We start from the raw sequence: 24,186 nt of genomic DNA on the forward strand, positions 1-24,186 counted from the left end.
GTGTTCCCGTCCCCGAGAGAAATCAAGGCGTTCTACAGTGTGCCACAGAAATAATCTCTATTATTTTCATAGCTTATTCTTGTAAAGCACAAGAATACATACGCAGAGAAGTATGTATTCATAATGTAATAGCAGGATCAAGAATAAAGAGCTCAGGGCTGAGTGGCGCACGCCTTTAATCCCAGCACTTGGGAGGCAGAGGCAGGCAGATCACTGTGAGTTTGAGGCCAGCCTGGTCTACAAAGCGAGTCCAGGACAGCCAAGGCTACACAGAGAACCCTGTCTCAAAAACAAAAAACAAAAAACAAAGAATAAGAGCTCAGCAGTGGTGGCACACGGCTTTAATCACAGCTCTCTGGAGGTAGAGGCAGGCAGATCTCTGTGAGTTTGAGGCCAGCCTGGTTTACAGACAGTTCCAGAACAGCTAGGGCAATACACAGAGAAAACCTGTCTCAACCCCCACCCCCACCAAAAATAAAAACCAAACCAACTGAACAAACAAAAAATAGCAAAACAGAACTGTCTTATAGCCAGCTTCACTCAGCAATGCATTACAGCAATGCAGACCTTTCCAGTGTGACTAGGAGAACAATATTCTTAACAGCTACGTTTGTTTGTTTGCTTGTTTGTTTTTGAGACAAGGTGTCACCATGTAGCTCTTGCTGTCCTGGAGCCCACTGTGGAACTCACAGAGATCCTCCTGCCTCTGTCTCCTGAGTACTGGGAGTAAAGGTGTGCACCGCTGCACTCAGCTTAGCAGCTATTGTTGTTGCTGTTATTATTTTGTTTTTTGAGACAAGATTTCTCTGTGCAGCCTTGGCTGTCCTGGACTCACTCTGAAGACCAGGCTGGTCTCCAACTCATAGAGATCTGGCTGCCTCTGCCTCCCCAAGTGCTGGGATTATAGGTGTGCACCACTAGGCCTGGCTAACAGCTATTATTTTTTATTCTGTCAAATTGCTTAGTTTCTATCTCTATTTTTCCTTTCACCATCACCACCACCATTACCACCATCATCACCACCATCACCATCACCATCATAACCACCATCACCATTATCACCACCATCACCATCACCATCACCACCACCATCACCATCGCCATCACCACCATCACCATCACCACCACCATCACCATCATCACCATCACCATCATCACCACCATCACCATCATCACCATCACCATCACCATCATCACCATCATCACCACCATCACCATCATCACCATCACCATCACCATCATCACCATCACCATCATCACCACCATCACCATCACAATCATCATCACCATCATCATCATCATCATCACCATCATCATCATTGTGGGGTTGGCGGGGTGTGCATGCAACAGCTTGAAAGTGGAGGTTAGAAGAGAATTTAGTGGCATCTTTTCTCTCTGTCCACCGTAGCCTCCATGGATAGAACATGGGTCTTCCCGGCATCTATGTGAGTGCTTTCCCCCACTAAGCCACGTCCTTAGCATTCTATATTGTTTCCGAATAGTTTTAAACTGCCCAGACTTCAAGGCACTTTGCCTATCAACACTTCAGAGTGCACTTCCTATTAACACATTTTTTTCACTATGCCACACCACTACTTCTCTGACCTAAACCTAAATAAATAAAAAATGATAATAGTTCCATAAGCTAATCTAATATAAAGAGCACATAGGGGTCCACCTGTGCCCATGCTGTCTTCTCGGCTGCTTGTTGGGAGTGACGGCTGGACCTGCACAGCGTCTTATGTCTAGAGTCGAGTCGTCTAGAATAATTCTCTGCTCTTTTTTGCTTTTTTCACAGTTTTGACCATTTTGAGGAGCTGCAGCCAGCTGCCTCACACGGTATATTCAGGGTGTTTCTCTATTACCCAATCCGACTCCATCTTTTAAGGTATTTATAGGTGACGTGACGTCCCTTTTGTGACTCCGGACCAGCAGTCACATTGTTAGGTTATCCAAACACAGCCAACCCCGTGCTTGATGCCTAACAAAAGCTGGGCTGTCCGAGCTCTCCAAGTGCGAAGTCCGCGCTCCCTGCTTTGAGTCTGTGGTCAACTGTGGGATGAGTGACACTTGAGGACTAGCCTAGCCTGTTTCTAACCTTCACCTGCCCATTTTAGCCTCTTTTGATATGCTCTGCCTAGATTTGTTCTTATATTAAGGCAACAAAACATTTTTTATAATTCTACACTTCTTCTTCAATTATTAGTTACCTTTCTTTTTTTTAAAAAGCATGTGCCTGGGGCCTGGGGATATGGATCGGTTGGCAAAGAGCTTCCTACGCAGGTGCGAGGATTTGCATCTGAATCCCTAGCACACACACAAAAAGCTGTGTGTGACGGTGTAGTGCAGTGGGTAACCCAAGAACAGGGATGGGGCACACACCAGCGGCTCCCGGAAGTTCGCTGGCTAACCAGCCTAAGCCCTCAGTGGTTCAGGTATAGGGGGAAACCTGGACCCTAAAAATAATGTAGAGAAAATGATGAAGACACCTGACACTGACTTCTCCGAACACACAGGGACCCTGTGTGCATGCGTACACACATGCACACATATGCACACACGTGCACACACATGAGGTGCTCCTTGGGGCTGAGGAGCTGGCTTAGTCAGTAAAGTGCGTGTTGAACATACCATGAAGACCTGAGTTCAGATTCCCCAGGACCCCCAAAAACGCCAGGCATGGGGCATCTGGGGACCTGGAGGTGGGAGGATTCTTATCCAGTCTAACGAATCTTTGAATTCCAGGTACAGCGAGAGACTCAAAAGATAACGTGGAGAAGCAATTGAGAAAGACGCCTGCTATGACCTCTGACCTCCACATGCACAAGCACACATGCACACACACACTTCCGGTTTTCCTCATATTTGTTTGCTTGCTTACAAAGCGATCTCTACGGAAATTTTGACGGGTGTATTTTTGTATCTGAAATGGGAAGTGAGGCCAGTAGACTGCTCAGCGGGGTGGGGGTGGGGGCTCAGCGGGGTGGCAGGGGCGGAGAGAGAACCAACTCCCCACAGGTGTTCTCCGACCCCCTCATGTGTGATGCCTTGGTATATTCCCCCCCACTACCACAAAAATAAAAATTAAATTTACAACGGCGAGTGAGAGTCTACTGGAGCTGTGTTTTTACAGCCTTTTAAGTATTCCTTTGCTTTCTAGTACAATAAAATATTATAGACCATCTTGGAGCTTGAATGAAAAAAAAGAGGAAGACATGACTGGGCTTAGGTATGGCGGCGGCGGCGGAGGAGGTTTATTGTGGATAGGAGAGAGAGAACAGAAAGGGACAGCAAGCGCTAAGACATCTGGGAAAGTCCAGAGTGAACCTGGCCATATTGAGCTGGGCCTTATGAGGAAGGAGGGGAGGGAAAGCAAGAGAAGAGCGGCCCACCAAGAGGGGCAGCCTGGGCCCAGAGACTGGGCTAGCCAAAATAGATGAGTTATATTGGGGCCAGTGGAGCTGCGGGAAGGGAAAGCCCAGCCCAGTGACCATGCTGGGGAGCTCAGGGTTAGGGGGTGGGGCCCGCTAGGCACTGGAGGACCCTGTAGCAGGTAGGGACTGAGGGATGTGGAAACAACCTGCAGCAGAATGTGCTCTGATATGTTAATAGGCATCTCAGCCATTTGTCCCAGGTTTGAGACCTAATAGACCTTGCCTGCCTTTGACACTAATCCTTTTTGTCTGAGAATGCCACGGCGAGCTTTGGTGGTGGGTTTTTTTTTTTTTTTTTTTTGAGACAGTTTCATGTAGTCTGGGCTGGCCACAAACTCCCAGTCCTGCCTTCTCCTCCCGAGTGCTGTAATCACAGGCCTCCCCCCATGACACCTGGCTTGAGAAAGCTATTTAGAAAGCACTTGTGGGGGCTGAGGCAGAGGATCAAAAGTTCAAAACCAGCCTTCGCAATGTAGTAAGACTGTGCCAAAAGAGGTAAAGAATGAAAAAAAGGAAAAGGGGGCGGGGGAGGGGACGGAGGGCCAGGTGCAATCCATTGCTGCCGGAGTGACACTGTTTGTAAGTCCTTCCTTTGGAATAAATTAGGAATGTACACATTTCTTTAAAAAACATGAATTTATAGCAATATTTCTAATTAAAAATTAACACTATAGGTTTTCTTTTATATTTCTATCCTGTCTATTTAAAGTCTTTGCTCTTTAATTATATTGCTATGTTGATTCATTTGCTTCATTCTGCAATAAACACGAAATATCTCCAAGATTATGATACAAATCTGACTCTAAGAATAAATCTCCAAGATAAAACTTATGGCTTTGCCTTGGTTCTTTGTCTTTAGAATCTATTGCTCTATGCATGAATGTCATAATTCTCTCGTTGGCCCTGTTGAGTGCTTCCAGCTTTTTCCTGAGAGAAACAACGCTGCAAGACGAGCATTTAAGTAGCTCTTTAGTTAAGCCCTTAAGTTCCTGAAAGTGGGAATTTATCTCACTAGATTAAAAGCAGCATAAAGATTTAAAATTCTTTTTGTTCCTAAATCATCCTCAAGAAACACTGCACCAGATAAATATGAGAACCGCATGTTCTGAGTAACTTTTGTAACCATTATCTTAAAAACAAAGCAAAACAACAAAGCCTTTTCATTTTAATCTGCAACTTGTATGTAATTGACCATTATCACACAGATTCATTTATCTAATTTTCATTTACCTAATTTGTTTCAAATATTTACTTGACCCATTTCCCTTTTAGCTTTATTTTACATTTTATTTTGTGTGCACGTGGGTGGGGGTGGGGCATGCCATGGTGCGCTTGTGAAGGAGAGAGTCAGTTCTGTCCTTCCACCATGTGTGCCCTGGGGTTCCAGTTCAGTCCACGGAGCCATCTCAAAGACAGGCCCACTGTCTACCTATTTCTAAATAGGATCCAAGACTACAAAAAAAAAAAAAATGGAATTAAGAGAAAACATTTATCGGTTTGGGTAGCACACATTTGTAATTCCAGTATTAGAAGCACAGAGGCAAGAGGATTGTGAGTTACACAGTAAGACCCTGTCTCAAAAACTTCAAAAACAAAACAAAATTCCAAAAACGGATGTAAAAGATGGAACAAAGTGCTTTCTTATGACAACAGAGGGGTGGTCCCTGGGGCAGGTAGGAAGGGGCCCAATGGAATGTCATTGGGTGTTGAAAACTCAGAGACATCTGGGGGACAAAGAGCTCCTCAAACCTTACTCTAAGAATTGTGTAATTCACTGCAAATAGCTTTTAATCTCTATAAAACTAAAAAGAAAGCAACAAAAGCCCTAAGTAAAGCACAAAACTCAACCGGTCAGCTCTAGTGATGTGTTCAAGTGTTTGGGTGCACAGCTTCTTGATAGCAGGGCTACCTAGAGTGCAACAACGTGCAGGATGAACCAGGTGCAGGGGTGGACCAGGTGTAGGATGGATAGGGTGCAGGGGTGGACCAGGTGCAGGATGGATAGGGTGCAGGGGTGGACCAGGTGTAGGATGGATAGGGTGCAGGGGTGGACCAGGTGCAGGATGGATAGGGTGCAGGGGTGGACCAGGTGTAGGATGGATAGGGTGCAGGGGTGGACCAGGTGTAGGATGGATAGGGTGCAGGGGTGGACCAGGTGTAGGATGGTTAGGGTGCAGGGGTGGACCAGGTGTAGGATGGATAGAGTGCAGGGGTGGACCAGGTGTAGGATGGTTAGGGTGCAGGGGTGGACCAGGTGTAGGATGGATAGGGTGCAGGGGTGGACCAGGTGTAGGATGGTTAGGGTGCAGGGGTGGACCAGGTGTAGGATGGATAGGGTGCAGGGGTGGACCAGGTGTAGGATGGATAGGGTGCAGGGGTGGACCAGGTGTAGGATGGTTAGGGTGCAGGGGTGGACCAGGTGCAGGATGGATAGGGTGCAGGGGTGGACCAGGTGTAGGATGGTTAGGGTGCAGGGGTGGACCAGGTGTAGGATGGTTAGGGTGCAGGGGTGGACCAGGTGTAGGATGGTTAGGGTGCAGGGGTGGACCAGGTGCAGGATGGATAGGGTGCAGGGGTGGACCAGGTGTAGGATGGATAGGGTGCATGGGTGGACCAGGTGTAGGATGGTTAGGGTGCAGGGGTGGACCAGGTGTAGGATGGATAGGGTGCAGGGGTGGACCAGGTGCAGGATGGATAGGGTGCAGGGGTGGACCAGGTGTAGGATGGATAGGGTGCAGGGGTGGACCAGGTGTAGGATGGATAGGGTGCAGGGGTGGACCAGGTGCAGGATGGATAGGGTGCAGGGGTGGACCAGGTGTAGGATGGTTAGGGTGCAGGGGTGGACCAGGTGCAGGATGGATAGGGTGCAGGGGTGGACCAGGTGTAGGATGGATAGGGTGCAGGGGTGGACCAGGTGCAGGATGGATAGGGTACAGGGGTAGACCAGGTGTAGGATGGATAGGGTGCAGGGGTGGACCAGGTGTAGGATGGTTAGGGTGCAGGGGTGGACCAGGTGTAGGATGGATAGGGGGCAGGGGTGGACCAGGTGCAGGATGGATAGGGTGCAGGGGTGGACCAGGTGTAGGATGTTTAGGGTGCAGGGGTGGACCAGGTGTAGGATGGTTAGGGTGCAGGGGTGGACCAGGTGCAGGATGGTTAGGGTGCAGGGGTGGACCAGGTGTAGGATGGATAGGGTGCAGGGGTGGACCAGGTGTAGGATGGATAGGGTGCAGGGGTGGACCAGGTGTAGGATGGTTAGGGTGCAGGGGTGGACCAGGTGTAGGATGGATAGGGTGCAGGGGTGGACCAGGTGTAGGATGGTTAGGGTGCAGGGGTGGACCAGGTGTAGGATGGATAGGGTGCAGGGGTGGACCAGGTGTAGGATGGATAGGGTGCAGGGGTGGACCAGGTGTAGGATGGTTAGGGTGCAGGGGTGGACCAGGTGTAGGATGGATAGGGTGCAGGGGTGGACCAGGTGTAGGATGGATAGGGTGCAGGGGTGGACCAGGTGCAGGATGGATAGGGTGCAGGGGTGGACCAGGTGTAGGATAGATAGGGTGCAGGGGTGGACCAGGTGTAGGATGGTTAGGGTGCAGGGGTGGACCAGGTGCAGGATGGATAGGGTGCAGGGGTGGACCAGGTGTAGGATGGATAGGGTGCAGGGGTGGACCAGGTGCAGGATGGATAGGGTGCAGGGGTGGACCAGGTGTAGGATGGATAGGGTGCAGGGGTGGACCAGGTGCAGGATGGTTAGGGTGCAGGGGTGGACCAGGTGTAGGATGGATAGGGTGCAGGGGTGGACCAGGTGTAGGATGGATAGGGTGCAGGGGTGGACCAGGTGTAGGATGGTTAGGGTGCAGGGGTGGACCAGGTGCAGGATGGATAGGGTGCAGGGGTGGACCAGGTGTAGGATGGATAGGGTGCAGGGGTGGACCAGGTGTAGGATGGATAGGGTGCAGGGGTGGACCAGGTGTAGGATGGTTAGGGTGCAGGGGTGGACCAGGTGCAGGATGGATAGGGTGCAGGGGTGGACCAGGTGTAGGATGGTTAGGGTGCAGGGGTGGACCAGGTGCAGGATAGATAGGGTGCAGGGGTGGACCAGGTGCAGGATGGATAGGGTGCAGGGGTGGACCAGGTGCAGGATGGATAGGGTGCAGGGGTGGACCAGGTGTAGGATGGTTAGGGTGCAGGGGTGGACCAGGTGTAGGATGTTTAGGGTGCAGGGGTGGACCAGGTGTAGGATGGTTAGGGTGCAGGGGTGGACCAGGTGTAGGATGGTTAGGGTGCAGGGGTGGACCAGGTGTAGGATGGTTAGGGTGCAGGGGTGGACCAGGTGTAGGATGGATAGGGGGCAGGGGTGGACCAGGTGTAGGATGGATAGGGTGCAGGGGTGGACCAGGTGTAGGATGGATAGGGGGCAGGGGTGGACCAGGTGCAGGATGGATAGGGTGCAGGGGTGGACCAGGTGTAGGATGGATAGGGTGCAGGGGTGGACCAGGTGTAGGATGGTTAGGGTGCAGGGGTGGACCAGGTGTAGGATGGTTAGGGTGCAGGGGTGGGCCAGGTGTAGGATGGTTAGGGTGCAGGGGTGGACCAGGTGCATGGGTGGCAGTCATTTTTGTTGCTCTTTCCTGTGACTCTACTACTGTTATGATTCCTAAATGTAAGCATCTGTGTCTCAGTCGACTCCTGTGAAGGGGTCAAACATTTGACCCCTAAAGGGGTCTCAACCACTGCAATAGGCATCTTACTTCCCTTTCCTGGTGCTGTGGTTACAAAAACAAAAACAAAAACAAAAAACAAAACAAAACAAAAAACCCTGGCAAAAGCAACTTAAGGGAGAATGGGTTTATTTGGCAAGCCTAATGTGGGCGGGGCCAAAAGAGAGCATCTGCCCCCACGCAACTGGATTTATGGATGGATTTATAGAAACAGCTTGTATGATGGAACTATTAGTAAAGGCAGAGGGCAGTGGTTCTCAGCCTGTGGGTGGCAACCCCTTTGGGGGTCACCTTTCAGCTATCCTGCCTGTCAAATGTTTGCATTATGATTCATAACTGTAGCCAAGCTGGGTGGTGGTGGGGCACGCCTTTAATGCCAGCACTTGGGAGGCAGAGGCAGGTGAATCCCTGTGAGTTCGAGGCCAGCCTGGTCTACAATGAGAGCCAAAGACAGCCAAGGCTACACAGAGAAACCTGTCTCAAAGCAAGCAAACAAACAAACAAACAAAAAAATCAAAACATAACTGTAGCAAAATCAGAGTTCTGAAGTAGCAACTGCTGTGGCCCTGGAGGTCACCACAGCAAAGGATCTCAGCACTAGGAAGGTTAAGGACCAGTGGCTGAGGGGAAGAGTGCAGGAGTGTTTACCTCAGAAAATGTAAGGAGCCTGAGTTCAGTCCCCAGAACCCACGCAGAGATGCTAGGTGTGTGCTGTGTGCTAGTGATCTCAATTATGGGGGAAGGGAGACAGGAGGCTCCCTGGGGCTGGCTGGCCAGCCAGGCCAGGCTAATTGGTGAGCTCCAGGCTAAAGGAAACCCAAACTCCAAGGACTCGGAAGGTGTTCTGAGGCTGACGCTTGAGGCTGTCCTCTGGCTTCACATGCCACATGCATTAAAGGTCATTAAACAGTTTGTAAAAGCACAGGAGTCACAGGTGGGAAGCGGGGAAGGATGGCGGCTCTGAGAAGGTGGGAGAAGTCAGGCTCCGTTTGAAGGGCTGGTGGATGGTGTGGCACCACAGAGAGACAGCAAAGGCTAAGGACACTGAGGCCAGCGTGGACCGGCCAGAGCAGCAGACAGCTCCGGGCTCCACATGGCCTTGTTAGTTTTATGACAAAGTCTGGTCAGCAGGCATACTGACGTGTCTCACCTGTCAACAACACGCTACAAGATTAAGATATGGAGAAAGCGGCTTGGGCTAGAGGAAGAGGCCTGGTCAGTGTTTGGTTCCGGGCATCCTGCAGTCCCTACCTGCTGCCTCTTTCTCTCCCTCTCTCTCCCTCTCCCTCTCTCTTTCCCCCCTCTCCCTCTCTCTCTGTCTCTCTCCCTCTCTTTCCCTCTTTCTGTCTCTCCCTCCCTCTTCCCCTCCCTCTCTCTCCCCTCCTCTCCCTCCCCCCCCACCCCCCACATGGCAGCTGGCCAAGAGCTGCTCCCAGTAAACCTGCATTTATGTACTATAACTTCGTCTTGCAATTAGCTCATTCCGGCATTTCAATCAGCAGCTGGGTCAAAATACTATCAGGTCCTGGGTTATTAAATACTAAATCCAGGCGCACACCTGTGATTCTAGCACTCTGAAGGCTGAGACAGGAGGATAAGGAATTTGAAGATAGCTTGGGCCACAGAAACCACACCACCACCACCACCACCACCACCACCACCACCACCACCACCACCACCAGAATTACACTAGGGAAGTAAGCCGCGTGGGAACTGACTGATCACAGGGTTAGGCAGAGAGCCTGTCAGATTTTGATGATACTTCATTGGAGGGAGAAGGAAGGGCCAAGCTGGGGGCTTTAGCCTGGGGCCTGTGATGCGCATGGGGTGTCTTTTTCAGATATCCAAGTGAAGAGAGTAAAGAGACGGTAGAGTGTTAAATCTGGGGATCTAAAGTGAGGTTTGAGGGCTGGAGAGATGGCTCGGCGGTCGAGAGCACTGACTGCTCTTCCAAAGGACCCGGGTTCAATTCCCAGCACCCATATGGCAGCTCACAACTATCTGTAACTTCAAGATCTGACACCCTCACACAGACATGCATGCAGGCAAACACCAATGCATATAAAGTAAAAATAAATTATTTTTTTAAAAGTGGGGTTCGAGCTGTGGGTGTAGATTTGGGAGCCACTGGCGGCTAACCCCTCAACGTTGGTAGTTAAAATGGTCACGAGATAACTTCAGGCAGCACACAGGGAGAGCAATCTTGGTGAGGCATGACATCGTTACAATAAAACTCTACCCATTTCCACCTGAAATCTAAGCTGTGCCTCTCTAGGGCTGCAGGCCCCCAGCCACCGTAGTATGAGCAGGACCTGTGATTTTTGTCACCAGTGAAAAATCACAGTTCACACCTCAGCAGATTTGTTGTAGATGTCTCAAAATACCCTTTACGCCCATTGCTTGTTATTTAACGTGCTAATAGGGAAGCACACGCATTACTGAGTCACAACTGTCTAAAAATATTTGGATGACTATTTCCATCAAAGTGGTTTCCTTTGAAAGCCTGTGAACAGTTCTGAGAGGGAATCTACGACATTTACCTTGTGGCCCAAGAGGTTTGTGGCACCAGCAATGGCTAAGAACTCCGCTGCCCCCTGTGCCAGGCAGGGAATGAGATCAGAACCATGCCATGAAGGAGTCCCGGGATTCAGGACTAGGGTGGAGGAGGATGCAAAGGGGAGAAAGAGAAAAGACCTCCAGACGTGGGGAGGCAGCGTGGCAGCGTGGCAGCGTGGCCAGCACCACGCAAAGCTGCCACTGGAAGGACAGAAAGGGATCTGCTCCGTGGAAAGATGTGCAAGTCACGTGACAAGGAGCATTGCTGGAGAAGGATGTGTGTGGAAACCAGATTGGAGTGGGTTGAGGAGTTGAGCAGGAAGTGGGGAAATGGAGTCAGGCAGTGTAAATAATTCTTTCGGGAACCCGGGGTGTGAAGAAGAAATTAAGCGGAGCGGAGTGCGGGCTAAAGAAGGCTGTTCCGTGTCTCTTTTTAGAATGCTGAAGGGAGAGCCCTCCTACAGGGTTGGCTGATGCACGCAGGAAGGGGTGGACGGAGAAGGCGGGGGGGGGGGGGGGATCCTAAGCACAGGAGGGAAGGCTGGAAGTGGGTAGAAATCAGGGGAGAGGATGCGTTGAAAACCGGGGAGAAAGGTTTTAAGGGAAAAGAGTTGATCAGAGAAAGGGGGCAGAGAAATGCCTGGAAGTTGCTGGCTGTGAGCCCATGCCAAGTGGGGTGACGCTTCCTTTAGCAGTAATTAGTGGGCAGGATGTGGCTCAGAGACCACGAATGGACAGGATTTCATGACAGGTGGGAGAAAGGGAAAGAGACTTCCAAAGACTCTGGGCTGCTGAGCAAGGGGCCATCAGTTCAGAGGGAGGTGGCCTGAGTCTGAGGAAATGCCACAGCAGAAGTGACCAAGGGACAGAGGCCTATAGAACAGGAATCACACATGACTTACAAAGGGGTGGCAATAAGATGCAGGATGTGCCCTTGGGATGCGTGTGCAGTCGACACGTGGGAAGGGGGAGGGCACTTGGGATGCACTAGGCTCTGGGAGGCCAGGGTGGGGCTGGCTGGGTTATCTCAGGGATGCCGAGGTCATTAGATGATGTGTCTGGAGATCAGGAGGGGGAAGGAGCTGCCTGCCAGAGCCTCGCTGAACAGCGAGAGTGGCCAGGAGACCAATAGCAACAGTAAAGGGAGAAGCTGATGGGATCCAACTGCACAAGCTGATGAAATGCTGGAGCTGTGCTCTGGGAGCAGCCATGTGGAGAGCCCCTCCTTCTTCCTGGTCCTGAGAGGGCAGGTGTTGAAGTGACACAGGCAGGGGCCCGCTGCAGGACAGACCTGCAGATGGGGCGGCAGTGGAGAAGAAATCTCTTGATACCTCCTGCAACCTGACAGCTGGCTCACCACTTCTGCTTCCAACTCCCCCTGGCAAGATCTGACTTAAAAATCTAAAATTCTTATTCTCTGTGAAGCTTTCTACTCATTTTTGTTTCACTCATCCATCCATCCGTTCATTTATAGACCCACTATGTAGCTTAGGGTGACCTTGAACTCACAATCCTCCTCTTGCCCCCTAAGCACAGGGACTACAAATGTGTGACATCACAGAAAGCTCCCTTAGATTTTTTTTGGTCAGACTCGACAGATACTGTCTTGAACTGCAGGTTCACACTGTGGACGGCTTGAGGGAGGGATGTGGTTTATTCAGCACTCTGCACTCCTAGCAGCCAACACACTGCTCCACAGAAATGATTTATAATTTCCGCCTTTTAGTTTATTATTTTAAAATTTAGTTTTATTTTTAATTGGCAAATAATTATATTTTATTTTTTTAATGAATGAAGCTTTATGAAAACAAAATAAGAGGTTATTTTAGGATGAAATGCTGTGTGCTATAATACCTACTTAATGTGGCACTCATCTGAATACTTGCAACTGAAAAAATTTAAGATTTCAATATCTGAATTTTAATTGGTTTCTAACACATTTTTGTTGTTGTTTTAGGAATTAACTGGAACCGTTTTTAAAGAGTAGATAATTTTAATAAAATGAGGTACAGTGAGATACATAGTATTACAAACTGGGAAGGAAAGATGTTTTGTTATAATGTCCGCTGCAATTTCTGAGCGGCTAAGTCCAATTAACGCGGGGAACCATTTGGGTCAGAGGCCACCAGTCCTTGCTACCAACAACCTCCCTGAGTCAGCATCACCATTGGTATCAAGCCGGCCGCATGGCAGGATCAGCCTCATGTTAGAGTGAGGCTGACTTGCTTCGCTTCTGAGAGAGGCAGGAAGGTTCTGCAAAGGCATCCCAACTTAAACTGACAGCCGTCCCAGTTTAATGTCGCGCCCTGTTTTAAAATCACCTGGTAGAACTGTGACAAAATGCACAGGTGAATATGAAGGACACCCTGCTGGCTCTTCTGACCAGGTATTGCTTCTTTACTTCCGAGTGGCTGCCATGGGCGGCCTCCAGCCCCTGGGTTTGCATGCCCCAAGGGACAAGTCTCTAACCTAAGCATGGAAGACCCACCCGATTCAGCCTGCTGGGTTTCCTGGAAGGACCAGATAACCACAGTTTAACCACAAGAGGTACCCACAGTTGCAAAACCAAGTTCATCCTGAGGAGTCGCTTTGGGGCTGTTCTGAGGTTTCTCTACCCTCTAAGCTGTGCAGCCTGCTGTTCTTGGGTCTGTGTGTGGGGCTACGTGTGGCAAAGGGAACTTATCCAGGGTTGTACCTGGTCCTTTGGTCACTAATTTCAAACCAGTTCACTGGGCATTCTCCTGTCCAACTGAACTGATGGTCCGAATTCTAGCTGTTACAGCTGCTTGGCTCTGTCATAAGGGCGCGGTTACTCCCAACACATCAGCCATCAGATGAGCCCGAGGCTGCTACTGCATGACGGACGCAGGAAATGCACCATAAACAGTGTCTTCTCTTTCTCTGTCTAATAGAAAGAGGTCTTACCCCCATGGTGAGCCTGAGCCCAGAGGGTGCTCTGAGAATACACAAGAGTTAAGAGCAGTCCCCGAGCCTCCAGAAATCCTAGGGGCCTCTCCAAAGAATGAGTGCCCTAAAGAGTTGATGCAGAGGTGTCTGGATGGGTCAGGCCAACAAGCATCTTCCTAGGTGTTTGAACATGATCCCTTAGGCAGTGGGGGAAACTAGAGAGGGATTTTAAGAGAATGATTGTCATCCAATTTGCTTCTAGAAGGGTTACTCTTATGGTAGCCCACTTGATTGACTGAAGGGTGAGGCAAAGGCAAGATGGCCAGGGAAGCCATCACTACAATAATCCAGACAGACAGACAGACTGTAAGGCCCAGCAAGGGAAACCATGTGGGCAGATTCTAGAGAGGAGATAGAACAAGCAGGCTTTGGTGCAGTGGGAGGAGGAGGGGCTAGAAAAGAGGAAGGCGGAGTCTAAGACAACTTCCAGAATCCTGGCTGGAGTAGAAATAAAAACACAGGAAGAGGAACCAGTTTGTGGGAGATGATGCATCAGCCACATGAGACCAAGGGGCTTTCGGGCACTCTCGTGAAAACAGCGAAGATGTAAACAAGCTCACGGGAAAATTCCCTCAGTCCCACGCTTGTTAGTACTGTGGGGGTGAACACTCTCTTTCTGTGACTGTGGGGAGAGGAGAGCCGGGTGGAGGTGGGATGTTAGCTGCAGAGGTTGGGTGCAGAGCCACTGGTTGCCCAGGTGCACTTCCGGGGTGCGGGACCTGCGCTAGAGTTAGAGGGCAGCTGTGACAATCACCACACCAGGTGCTAGAGATGACTCACAGCTTCCTAGGGTGTGGCCCTTCAGCAGTTAAAAGCCGTGAGTGCGTGTGTGCGTGCATGCGTGCGTGCGTGCGTGCCTGTGTGTGTGTGTGTGTACGTGTGTGCACGTGCACGTGCGTGTCCTGCCTCATCATCAGCACACGGGCCTAGGGCCAGGAGGAAGAAAGGCCTGACCCTCGAGGAACCCCCAGAGAACTCAGAGAAAATTAAAAGTGTGACTCATGGACACAGATGTCACATCCCAAGCTGTGGCTGCTTTCATGGCTCTGCTCAGGGTGTCAGTAGGCTGACATTGACAGATTAATGACAGAACAACTGCCTGGGAGCCCTTTGAAAGAGGAGAAGTCAAAGTCTCACAGGCAAGGTATGATGCGTAAATAAGCAGGTGAGGAAAAGAGCCATGCAATGTACCTGGGACGGACACACACACAGACACACACACACACACAGACACACACACACACACAGACACACACACACACACACACACACACACACAGACACACACACACACAGACACACACACACACAGACACACACACACACAGACACACAGACACAGACACACAGACACACACACACACACACACACACACACACACACACACACACACACAGAGCAAACCCTCCCAGCCTTCCCTAGGCTGCCACTGCCAGCTCCCAGTGTGAATTATGCAGGTCCAGCTTCTGGAAAACAGGGCTCTTCCCTGGTTCACTGGAGTCTTGTTTTGTTTTGGACTTGAACATCATCTGGGACAGTTCTGTCCCCAGACAGCTCTGTCACAGCGGAAATGCTATTTATCCCCCATGGTCCACTGTGTCTGCCTTTTGCTGGGTGGCCGCTGAGCAAGTAGAAGTAAATGTGAAATTTATTATTATTTTTTTAAATTACATGTAGTTTTTAAGTTAGAGGCCGGAGAGATGGCTCAGTGGTTAAGGGCACTGGCTGCTCTCGAGAGGACCCGGGTTTGCTTCCCAGCACCCACATGGCAGCTCACAACTGTCTATTACTCTAGTTCTGGGGGATCTGATGCTGTTTTCAGGATTCTTTTGGCACCAGGTACACATGTAGTGCACATACATACATACATGGAGGCACTCACAGATATAAAATTAAAAGTGAAACTTTTATTTATTATTGTGTGTGCTTGAGTGCATGGGTGGGCATACTATCCCCAAGATGTGGAAGCCAAGGACAATCTGTGACATCTTCTCTCCTTTCGCCTTTCTGTATATAGATGCCAGGGCTACCCCTCAGACTGCCCAGCTTGCACAGAAGTGCCTTTCCCCACTCAACTACCTCTCTGGCCCTACTTTTGTATTTTATTGTTTTAGCCAGGGGCTCAGGCAGGCTAGGCTGGCCTTGAACTCACTATGTAGAAGAGGATGACCTCGAACCCTTGATCCTCTTGCTTCTATCTCCCAAGTGCTGAGATTGCAATGTGTGTCATGAATACTGCTGTGGTGTTTAACATAGTTCCTAGATATCCTCATAAGAGGTGGGGCACTTTATGATGTTTCTCTGTGTAGCCCTGGCTGTCCTGGAACTCACTCTGTAGACCAGGCTGTCCTGGAACTCACAGAGACCCACCCACCTCTGCTTTCTGAGCGCTGGGATTAAAGGAGTGCATCATCATGCGAGGCCTATCCACCTTAGATATGGAGACAGGGTCTCTCAGTCTGTAGATCATCTATTAGCTGGACTGGCTGTCTAGGGAGTGATGGAGAGCCACCCTCCCCCGCAGACCTGTGCCATCATGCCCGGCATTTATTTGGGTGCCTGGGGTCCGAGCTCTGATCTGAACATTTGCCCAGTTGGCACTGAGCCATCCTCAACACAGATTTTTTTTTTTTAAAGACACTGCAGGTTACTTGAAGAGGCTTTGTTTGTTAATCTCCCGAGTCTGCGTGGATTCTCATGGACAAAACAATTACGGTGTTTGTGTTGAGCAACAGCGTTCCTCCTGAAGCTTACTCCGCTTGCTGGGAGGTTTGGGTGACCTCACTGAAGAAAACATCACAGTAAGCAGGCCCGGGCCACGGCCAGCTGCTGCTTCTTGCTATCAGGTAAACTGCCTACACCACTTTCCAGTATAATTTTGAGTCTTTGTTACCCACAATTTAAGTATCTATTAATTAAGCTCAATGAAGGATGCTTTTGAAAAGCCAAGCCAAAAATCTTTTTTCATTTCTTTGTGTGTGTGTGTGTGTGTGTGTGTGTGTGTGTGTGTACATGTGTGTGTACAAGTGTGTGTGTATGAGCATGTGTGCATGTGTATACCATGACTGCTTGGGAGCCCACAGACCAAGGAGATGGAATTCAGGTGTTGTGAGCCACCTCATGGAGGTACAGGGAACAGAGAAAATTCTGGTCCTCTGGGAGAGCACTTAACCACTGAGCATCTCTCCAGCCTCTCCATCTTCCTTCTTAGGGTAGAATACAGGGAGCAGCTGGCCCAAAGTCCTTGAGGTTAGTGTCCTCTGGAACAGTGGCCCTTTCAGCAAGGATACAGAATCCAGAAGATGCGGACAGCTCACACTGAATCCCTTCATACAAGGTTGCTGCCTCCCCTCAGCATGCCCCTGCTGTGCCTTCCCTGCCCCCCCATCTTAGGCTAACCAATCATTTCCCTCCTCTCCTTGGGGAAATCAGGTCATGTGGACTCTCTGTTGAGGTTAGAGAGGATAACATCCCTATCAGTCACAGCAGGGTGATAGCTAGGGAAGGTGAGCGCTCCTTTCTTTTTCTATGCACACTGCTTTATAATTACCCAATGTCTTGTTTCATATGTAGAGCTACTATTTCCATGGTAAGTTCTAATTGGATGAAACAGTTCGCCATGTTGTCCTTCCACCCTCTAGAAAGGTTTATGATAGTGGCTATGTCAGGTTGGCTTTTAAAAATGTAGCCGGGCATGAGGCAGATGCAAGGGGAAAATGTTCTAGAAGCCACAGAATCTGTTTCTTCATTGATAACCTGTTGGGGCATCATCTGAGATAGAAATGGCTAACGAGGCAGGTTACATACCTAGTGTAATGTTAACTTATCACTTAGAGAGTCCCGTTGGTCTCATGATGATCTTGTAAGGTAGGTATAATACAGCAAGTGTCCCCTTGGAGGACTGAGGCATCTTGCCCAAACTTACACCATGACGAGGGCAGAGGGGCCTTCAGTTGTGTTGTCTGTGATAGATGTATCTGAGGGTACCTCACCAAAGAGCATCTCGGCACTGGCTTGATGAAGACTGCTTTACTGTGGCCTTAAACACAACCTTGGGCAGACCTAGAGTAGCCTCTGGTTACTGGGAGGGTGTGCCCGGGGGCAGTCACTGGGTTAGCTGGGTTCTGCGGAGGTCTGCCCACCTCCAGGCAGGTGTCCGGAAATGATAGCTGGACACGGGAGCCATTGCTTGATGGTAAATGCCTCGTTTGTTCCAAGCTCATCAGAACTTTGACAACTGGAGGCCGGGTTAAGAAATGAGCGAGTGATGAAAATTGCAATACAACTGTCAAAACTTGGTCGGGGTGTGCTTTAAAGAATGAGAGAACACTGGAAAGATTTCCATGAATTCAGCAATTGCCTTGCACGCTAGCCACTCAATCAGAGGTTATGCTTGCCTTCGTGAATCAGAGGCAAAATGTTAACCAGAGTTCTAGACCTCGGCAATCTCTGGAAGGAAATGTCTGGGTGCACCTCCCCGCACCCTGGGAGGGGCTGTTTGGTTTGCAGTACCTCACTGGTCTGTATCTTTTCCAAGCCCTTTTCTGATTGGCCAAGGATGTTCTTCCCAATACATTGGGTACCGGAAATTTTTTTTTTTTTAATTTTATTATTATGAATACAGTGCTCTGTCTGCATTTATACCTTCAGGCCAGAAGAGGGTAGTAGATCTCATTATAGATGGCTGTGAGCCACCATGTGGTTGCTGGGAATCGAACTTAGCACCTTTAGAAGAGCAGTCAGTGCTCTTAACTGCTGGGCCATCTTTCCAGCCCTGGGTACCGGAAATTGAATCTGTCTGGCTAGGTTCTCCTTTGGGAGATGGCAGCTTTCTTCTTTCTTATCTTAAGAGTCTCTGGGAGAGTTGGTCCAGCAAGCTCTGGCACTGTGCATCCTTCATAAAAAGGCTTATTTAATAAGTCATGCATTCCCTCGGGGGTTGGAGATACTGCAGGGCAGGCTAAGGCACTAACTGGATTCCTGCAGAAATCTGAGGAATGGCTCAAACTAATCCTCGATCCTGAGGTTGAAGTTTTTCTGGTATCTGCTTTGAATCTCCTAAGGGACCTTGGGACTTTTTTTTGGTAAGCCAAGCGCAAATATTTAGCCAGTGGGTTAGATGTGCAAGCACACACATCATACACTCAGTAATGTCGTAGCTCATGGTGCTCTTCCTCTGCTTTTATATCCAGAGTTGAATGTCTCAGTATCCCCAAAGTCTCTCTCAAATGATGAGAATAAAGTGGAGGTGCAAACCACTGTGGAACGCCGGGTGTGGTGGTGCACACCTGTAATCTCAGCACTTGGGAGGCAGAAGCAGGTGGATCTCTATGAGTTCAAGGCCAGCCTGGCCTACAAAGTGAGTCCAGGACAGCCAAGGCAACACAGAGAAACCCTGTCTCGAAAAACAGAACAAAACAAAACAACAACAACAAAACCACGGTGGAAAATTGAGAATCTGTCCTTTTTCTCAATGAGAAGGTGACAACCTTGTGGATACTATACAAGCAAAATTCAAGCCTTTGGGATAATATTTGAAGAATTAAAATACATTTGTAAGTATTGTTTCATAGACAGTGGCGTAATGCAACATGAAAAAAACCCTTTCCTGTTCTCCTCCTCCTCTTCCTCCTCCTCCTCCACCTCTACCTATTTCTTCTCTTCCTTTTTCTTGGCACAGTATCACCATGTACCCTTGGTTGGCCTGGAACTTGCTATGTATACCAAGGAGGCCTCCAGGTCACAGAGATCCCCTTGTCTTTGCTTCCTGAGTGCTGGGATTAAAGCTGTGTGGCACCATGTCTGGCCTCCTGGCCTTGCCTTTTAATAGAAATGGTTAGTTTTATGGGATGTCTGTTGTTACTTTGTGTTGGGTTAAAGTAAATATGAAATTCAGTTAGAAAATCAGACTCAAGTAATCAATCTATGATGACAGAAGCTGCTTGAATGGACAGCCACGCCCTTGTTCGGAAGTGGTTTGAGGGCTGGGGGGACCATGAAAGGATGGTTTTTTATAGTGGGATGAAAGCTACAGGCAGCTGACTGCAGCTTATCCTATGATGCTGGCAGGGAGAAACATCAGACAATGACTCCAGAGTGATCCAGAGGCGTGTGCACTGTCTGCTGGGAAGCATGGCTGTGGCCTGGCACCAAGCCTCTGTATGAAAGCAGTGGGACCCAGGTTTGTTCGGGAATCTCAGTCTAGGAATGGCTACATGCTGTTGTCTGGCTGGAAATTACATCACATTCTTTGTGTTTGTCCTTGATTTTTTTTTTAATTCCAAGTGTAGTCAGAATTTATCTTAGTGCTAAAAATATGTTGTTCTAACCAAACCTACTTTAGTTTTTGGATTAACCTCACTCCCTTGGTGTCAGCAGCAGCAGGCTTTCTCTTTAGTCCTTGACCAGCAGGAAGAGACCCAGGTGAAGCGTCTGGCAGCTGCCAGTGTGGTGAGATCGTCTCTTTCACCTTCAGACTCTAGGTGGGTTAGTTTATCTGTGCTTTTCCATCCCTTAATAGGGAGCATATATCTCTCCTGGAGAAACAGCTACATCCATAAACATCAATCACTGATGTTTTTAAGGTGTCCTTTGAACATTAAATAACTACTGTGTGAACATCATAGATTAAAGAAGAAATCAAGAGCTTGATTGATATTGGGTATCCAAGATCTGCCTCGGAGATCCATGCCACTGATAGGGAAGAGACAGCCCTCCTCTGGAGTCTGTTTCAGGCATAAAATATTAAATAAGAATTCATAAAGGGCATTTTACTCACCTTAAATCAATTCGCCTTGCTAACAGTCAGGGTTGGATGCAGTTTGTGGTCTTTAGCTCTTACACGGGGTAAGTAAAATTCTTAGACAGAGAGGACCATAAGCAGGGAACACTGAAGGAGGAGAGCTTGGCAGCCCAGAGCTCATCTGGGATGGAATGTCCTCTCCTCTGCAAGCTGTCACCTGTAATGTGGCCGAGGGGTGTGTGTGTGTGTGTGTGTGTGTGTGTGTGTGTGTGTGTGTGTGTGTGTGTGTGTGTGTGTGTGTGTGTGTGTAAGGGGGAAGCTCCTTTTCATTGACTGGTCTGTAGTCAAGTCTGTGGGGGGTATTTCTTGATTACTGACTGATGTGTGAGGGTCCAGACCACTGTGGGTGGTGGCACCCTGGGCAGGTGTGATCAAGGTGAGTGAGCTGTCAGTAAGCAGCATCCTTCCATTGTCTCTGCTTTCCTGCCTCCCCTGACTTCCCTTCATGCTGGACTGTAAGAAGGAATGAACCCTTTCCTCCCCAAGTGCCTTTTACTCAAGGTGTTCATCACATTAAGAGAAACTAAACTAGGGTGGGGTGGGGGTGCTGTTAGCCCAGGCTGGCCTCAAACTCCTGGTTCTCCTGCCTCTCGCGCGCTAGGATTATAGGAGTGTGCCACCATGCCTTGTTTGTATATCTTACTATGCATATGTATACTAAGCCAAATGTGGTGGCATATGCCTATAATCCTAGCATGTGTGAGACAGAGGTAGGATGGTCAGGAGTTCAAGGCCAGCCTTGGCTACAGAGCTAGACTGAGGCTAGCCTGAGAGCATAATACCCTGTCTCAAAAACAAAACAAGGCGAAAATATATGGTTACATTAGATGGATAGGTAGACATATATGCATCCATGAGAATTAAATGAGCTAGTAATATATATACAAAGAGCTGAGTCCAGTGTTTGCAATGATGTAAACACTCAAGTAATGGCTATTGTGAATATTATAATATTGCTATAATACCATATTGCTTACTTATTTATCATGGTACACAAAAACACCTAAACAATTGCCAGTCGCTATGCATGTAGTTATCGTTGCATTTTACTCTCCTCCTGCCTTTGACTGAAAACCAGAGTCAACGAGGCAACGGCTTAGGTCAGAGGTGCCAGGGCAAGGCGGAGACCATGAGTACCAGGTCCTTGGCCACCAAGGGACAAGAGTGGGGCCCTAGCAAGGGAGGCCACGGCTTGGGTGTGACAGGAGGTGTCCAGAGTGGGAGCACCTACCTCATGCCCCTTGTGCCCTGTCCTTTAGGATTCTGCAACAGACTTCTATTTTATTAATTTTTGTGTCCATATCTATATGCATGCATATGGTGGCCAGGTGGCCAGACGCCTTGGATGTTGTACCTTGGACATTACATACCTTAGTTTCCTTCCTTTTTTGGTGGGGGACTGAGATGTGGTCCCCTCCCTGGCTTAGGACTTCCCCAGTTCTGGCAGGCCATCTGGTCAGTGGGCTCCAGCAATCCTCCTGTTTCTATCTCCCCAGCTCTGGGATCCCTAGTGCACACCGCCACCACACTTGGACTTTGTTTTTGTTTTGTTGTTGTTGCTTGTTTTTAATGTGGGTTTTGGACATTGAACTCAGGTTCTCATGTTTGTGAAATAAGCACCTTACCAACTGATAGTTCTGATACATTCTTTTTGGAGTACTGGACTCCAGAATGTGTACTCCAACACATTCCTTTCTCTCTCCCCTCTCTTCTCCCCCCCCCCCCCCTCTCTCTCTCTCTCATGCACAGTGGGCGGGGGGGGGGGGCGGCCAAAAGACATAAATTCTCCATACCTGTTTGGACGATGACCCACTTGAAAAGTGGGATCTGTCACTTGTGTCTTTCCCCCACACCTGGTTCTGTTTCTTCTCATTCGGGTCTTTTTTGTAGTCCTGTCGTTTCAAACAAGCCTAGAGAACACACAGCAGTTAATGAGAAACGGTTTCTTTCTTGTGGGCCTGTGACTAGTTTTGGCAATTTCAGGCTTAATACCAATTTAAGAGGCATTAGGAAAATGGTATTTGTCTCCAGCTGTTCATGAAATATATGTCACCAGGTTACTCTCTCCTCTCTTTGTCCAAACTGCCAGATCAAGACCAGCAGTCACTGCTTTAATAAATACAAACAACAGACACACTATGGCACACTTTATAAAGAATAGGTTTTTTTTTTCTTTCTCTTAAAAAGATTTTGGCTGAGTAGTGATGGTACATGGCTTTAATCCCAGCACTTGGGAGGCAGAGGCAGGTGGATTGCTGTGAGTTCAAGGCCAGCCTCATCTACAAAGCGAGTCCAGGACAGCCAAGGCTACACAGGGAAACCCTGTCTTGAAAAACAAAAAACAAAAAAGAAAAAAAAACCACAAACAAAAACAAAAAAGATTTTATTGATGTCTTGTGTGCATATCCATGTCAGTGCATGCACACTTGTACATGCAGGTGTCCTGGGAGGCCAGAAGACACCATCAGGTCCTTTGGAGATGGAATCACAGGTGTCTGTGAGCCACCCTGCTGGTGTGGGAAGCTGAACTCTGGGCCTCATGATGGAGCACAAAGGGCTCTTGACTGCTGAGCCATCTCTCCAGCTCCTGGCTGCCTTTTTTTTTTTTTTTAAAGATAAACAGATTTTCTTTATTTTTTAAAATGTATTTTATTAATTTATTCATATTACATCTCAATTGTTACTTTTTTTTTTTTTTTAAGGAAGGTTGTACCTAAAAGCGGTAACAACTTCTTCCAGTCCTGTTCCCCTCTGTGGTGACCCCTCTTGCCACATCTTGGGTTGATCTATTCCTAGGCTGTTTCTTAGTTACAGAAGAAGAACATCCATGCACCTGCTGCTCCCCTGCTTGGAACAGCCTCCCTGTGCTCCCTTCTCTCAGCCCGCTGACCACCAAGGCCCCTCGCTCCCCGTGATTGATGGCTCTTCTGTGGGCTAACTCGTTAACGTAAGGAAGCAGTGGATGGCAACCTTCCCCCAACCTGTAGTTCCAACAGTTACCCACAGCCATCTTCGGTCCACAAACATCAAATGGAAGATTCCAACCATAATTAATTCACAAGCTTCGAAACTTGTACCGTTCTGAACGTGATAAAAATCTCACGTCGCCCCACTCTTTCCTGCCCTGGACATGAATCCTCTCTTTGTCCGGCATACACACACACACACACACACACACACACACACACACACACACACACACACGGCAAGCTTCACTCCTGTCTCTCGCACACAGCTGTTTCTTTTGTCAGCTCGGCCGTGGCATATCAAAACACTGCTGTTGAAGTAATCCTCGGGCTGTTTAATGACAGCCCCCAAGGGCAAGAGCAGTGACGCTGGCAACTGCCACAATTCCTCTTTTTACGACTAGGTAGCGTTGCTAATCTTCTACCTAATGGAGAGAGGAGGGTTTCTTCTGCTCCCGGTTCCAGGTTGCAGCCCATCAGGGAGGGAGACTCAAAGTAGGAGCCCAAGTCGTTAGATCACGTCCAGTCAGGCGCAGAGAGCACAAGCACAGGCATCCTCGCCTGCTTGCTGACTGCTTCTGCTGGGGTAGCTTTCTTCACTCTTACACAGGCGCAGCCCATGAAGTGCTGCGCGCCATCCAGGGTCAGCGTGGGCCTCCCCACCTTAGCTAACAATCAGTCGTGGCCCTGTAACCCTGCCCCGCCTCTGGCCCAGGTACTCCTTAGTGGAGGCTGCCTG

The 24,186-nt window shown here is 49.0% G+C and overlaps 1 protein-coding gene across 4 annotated transcripts in view; it reads right to left on the minus strand.

Annotated features, from left to right (window-relative positions):
* Nucleotides 1-24,186, minus strand: part of MARCHF10 (membrane associated ring-CH-type finger 10) — a 98,758-nt gene that overhangs the window by 54,943 nt on the left and 19,629 nt on the right. For all 4 annotated transcript variants that reach the window (XM_084748516.1, XM_084748514.1, XM_084748515.1 and 1 more), the window contains one exon: nt 22,275-22,391. In XM_084748516.1, the coding sequence (XP_084604642.1) occupies nt 22,275-22,391 (117 nt within the window). The remainder of the gene's footprint in view (nt 1-22,274; nt 22,392-24,186) is intronic.

The sequence above is a fragment of the Acomys minous genome, assembly GCF_964271855.1.
Source record: "Acomys minous genome assembly, chromosome: 12".
In the NCBI taxonomy this organism is placed as follows: domain Eukaryota; kingdom Metazoa; phylum Chordata; class Mammalia; order Rodentia; family Muridae; genus Acomys; species Acomys minous.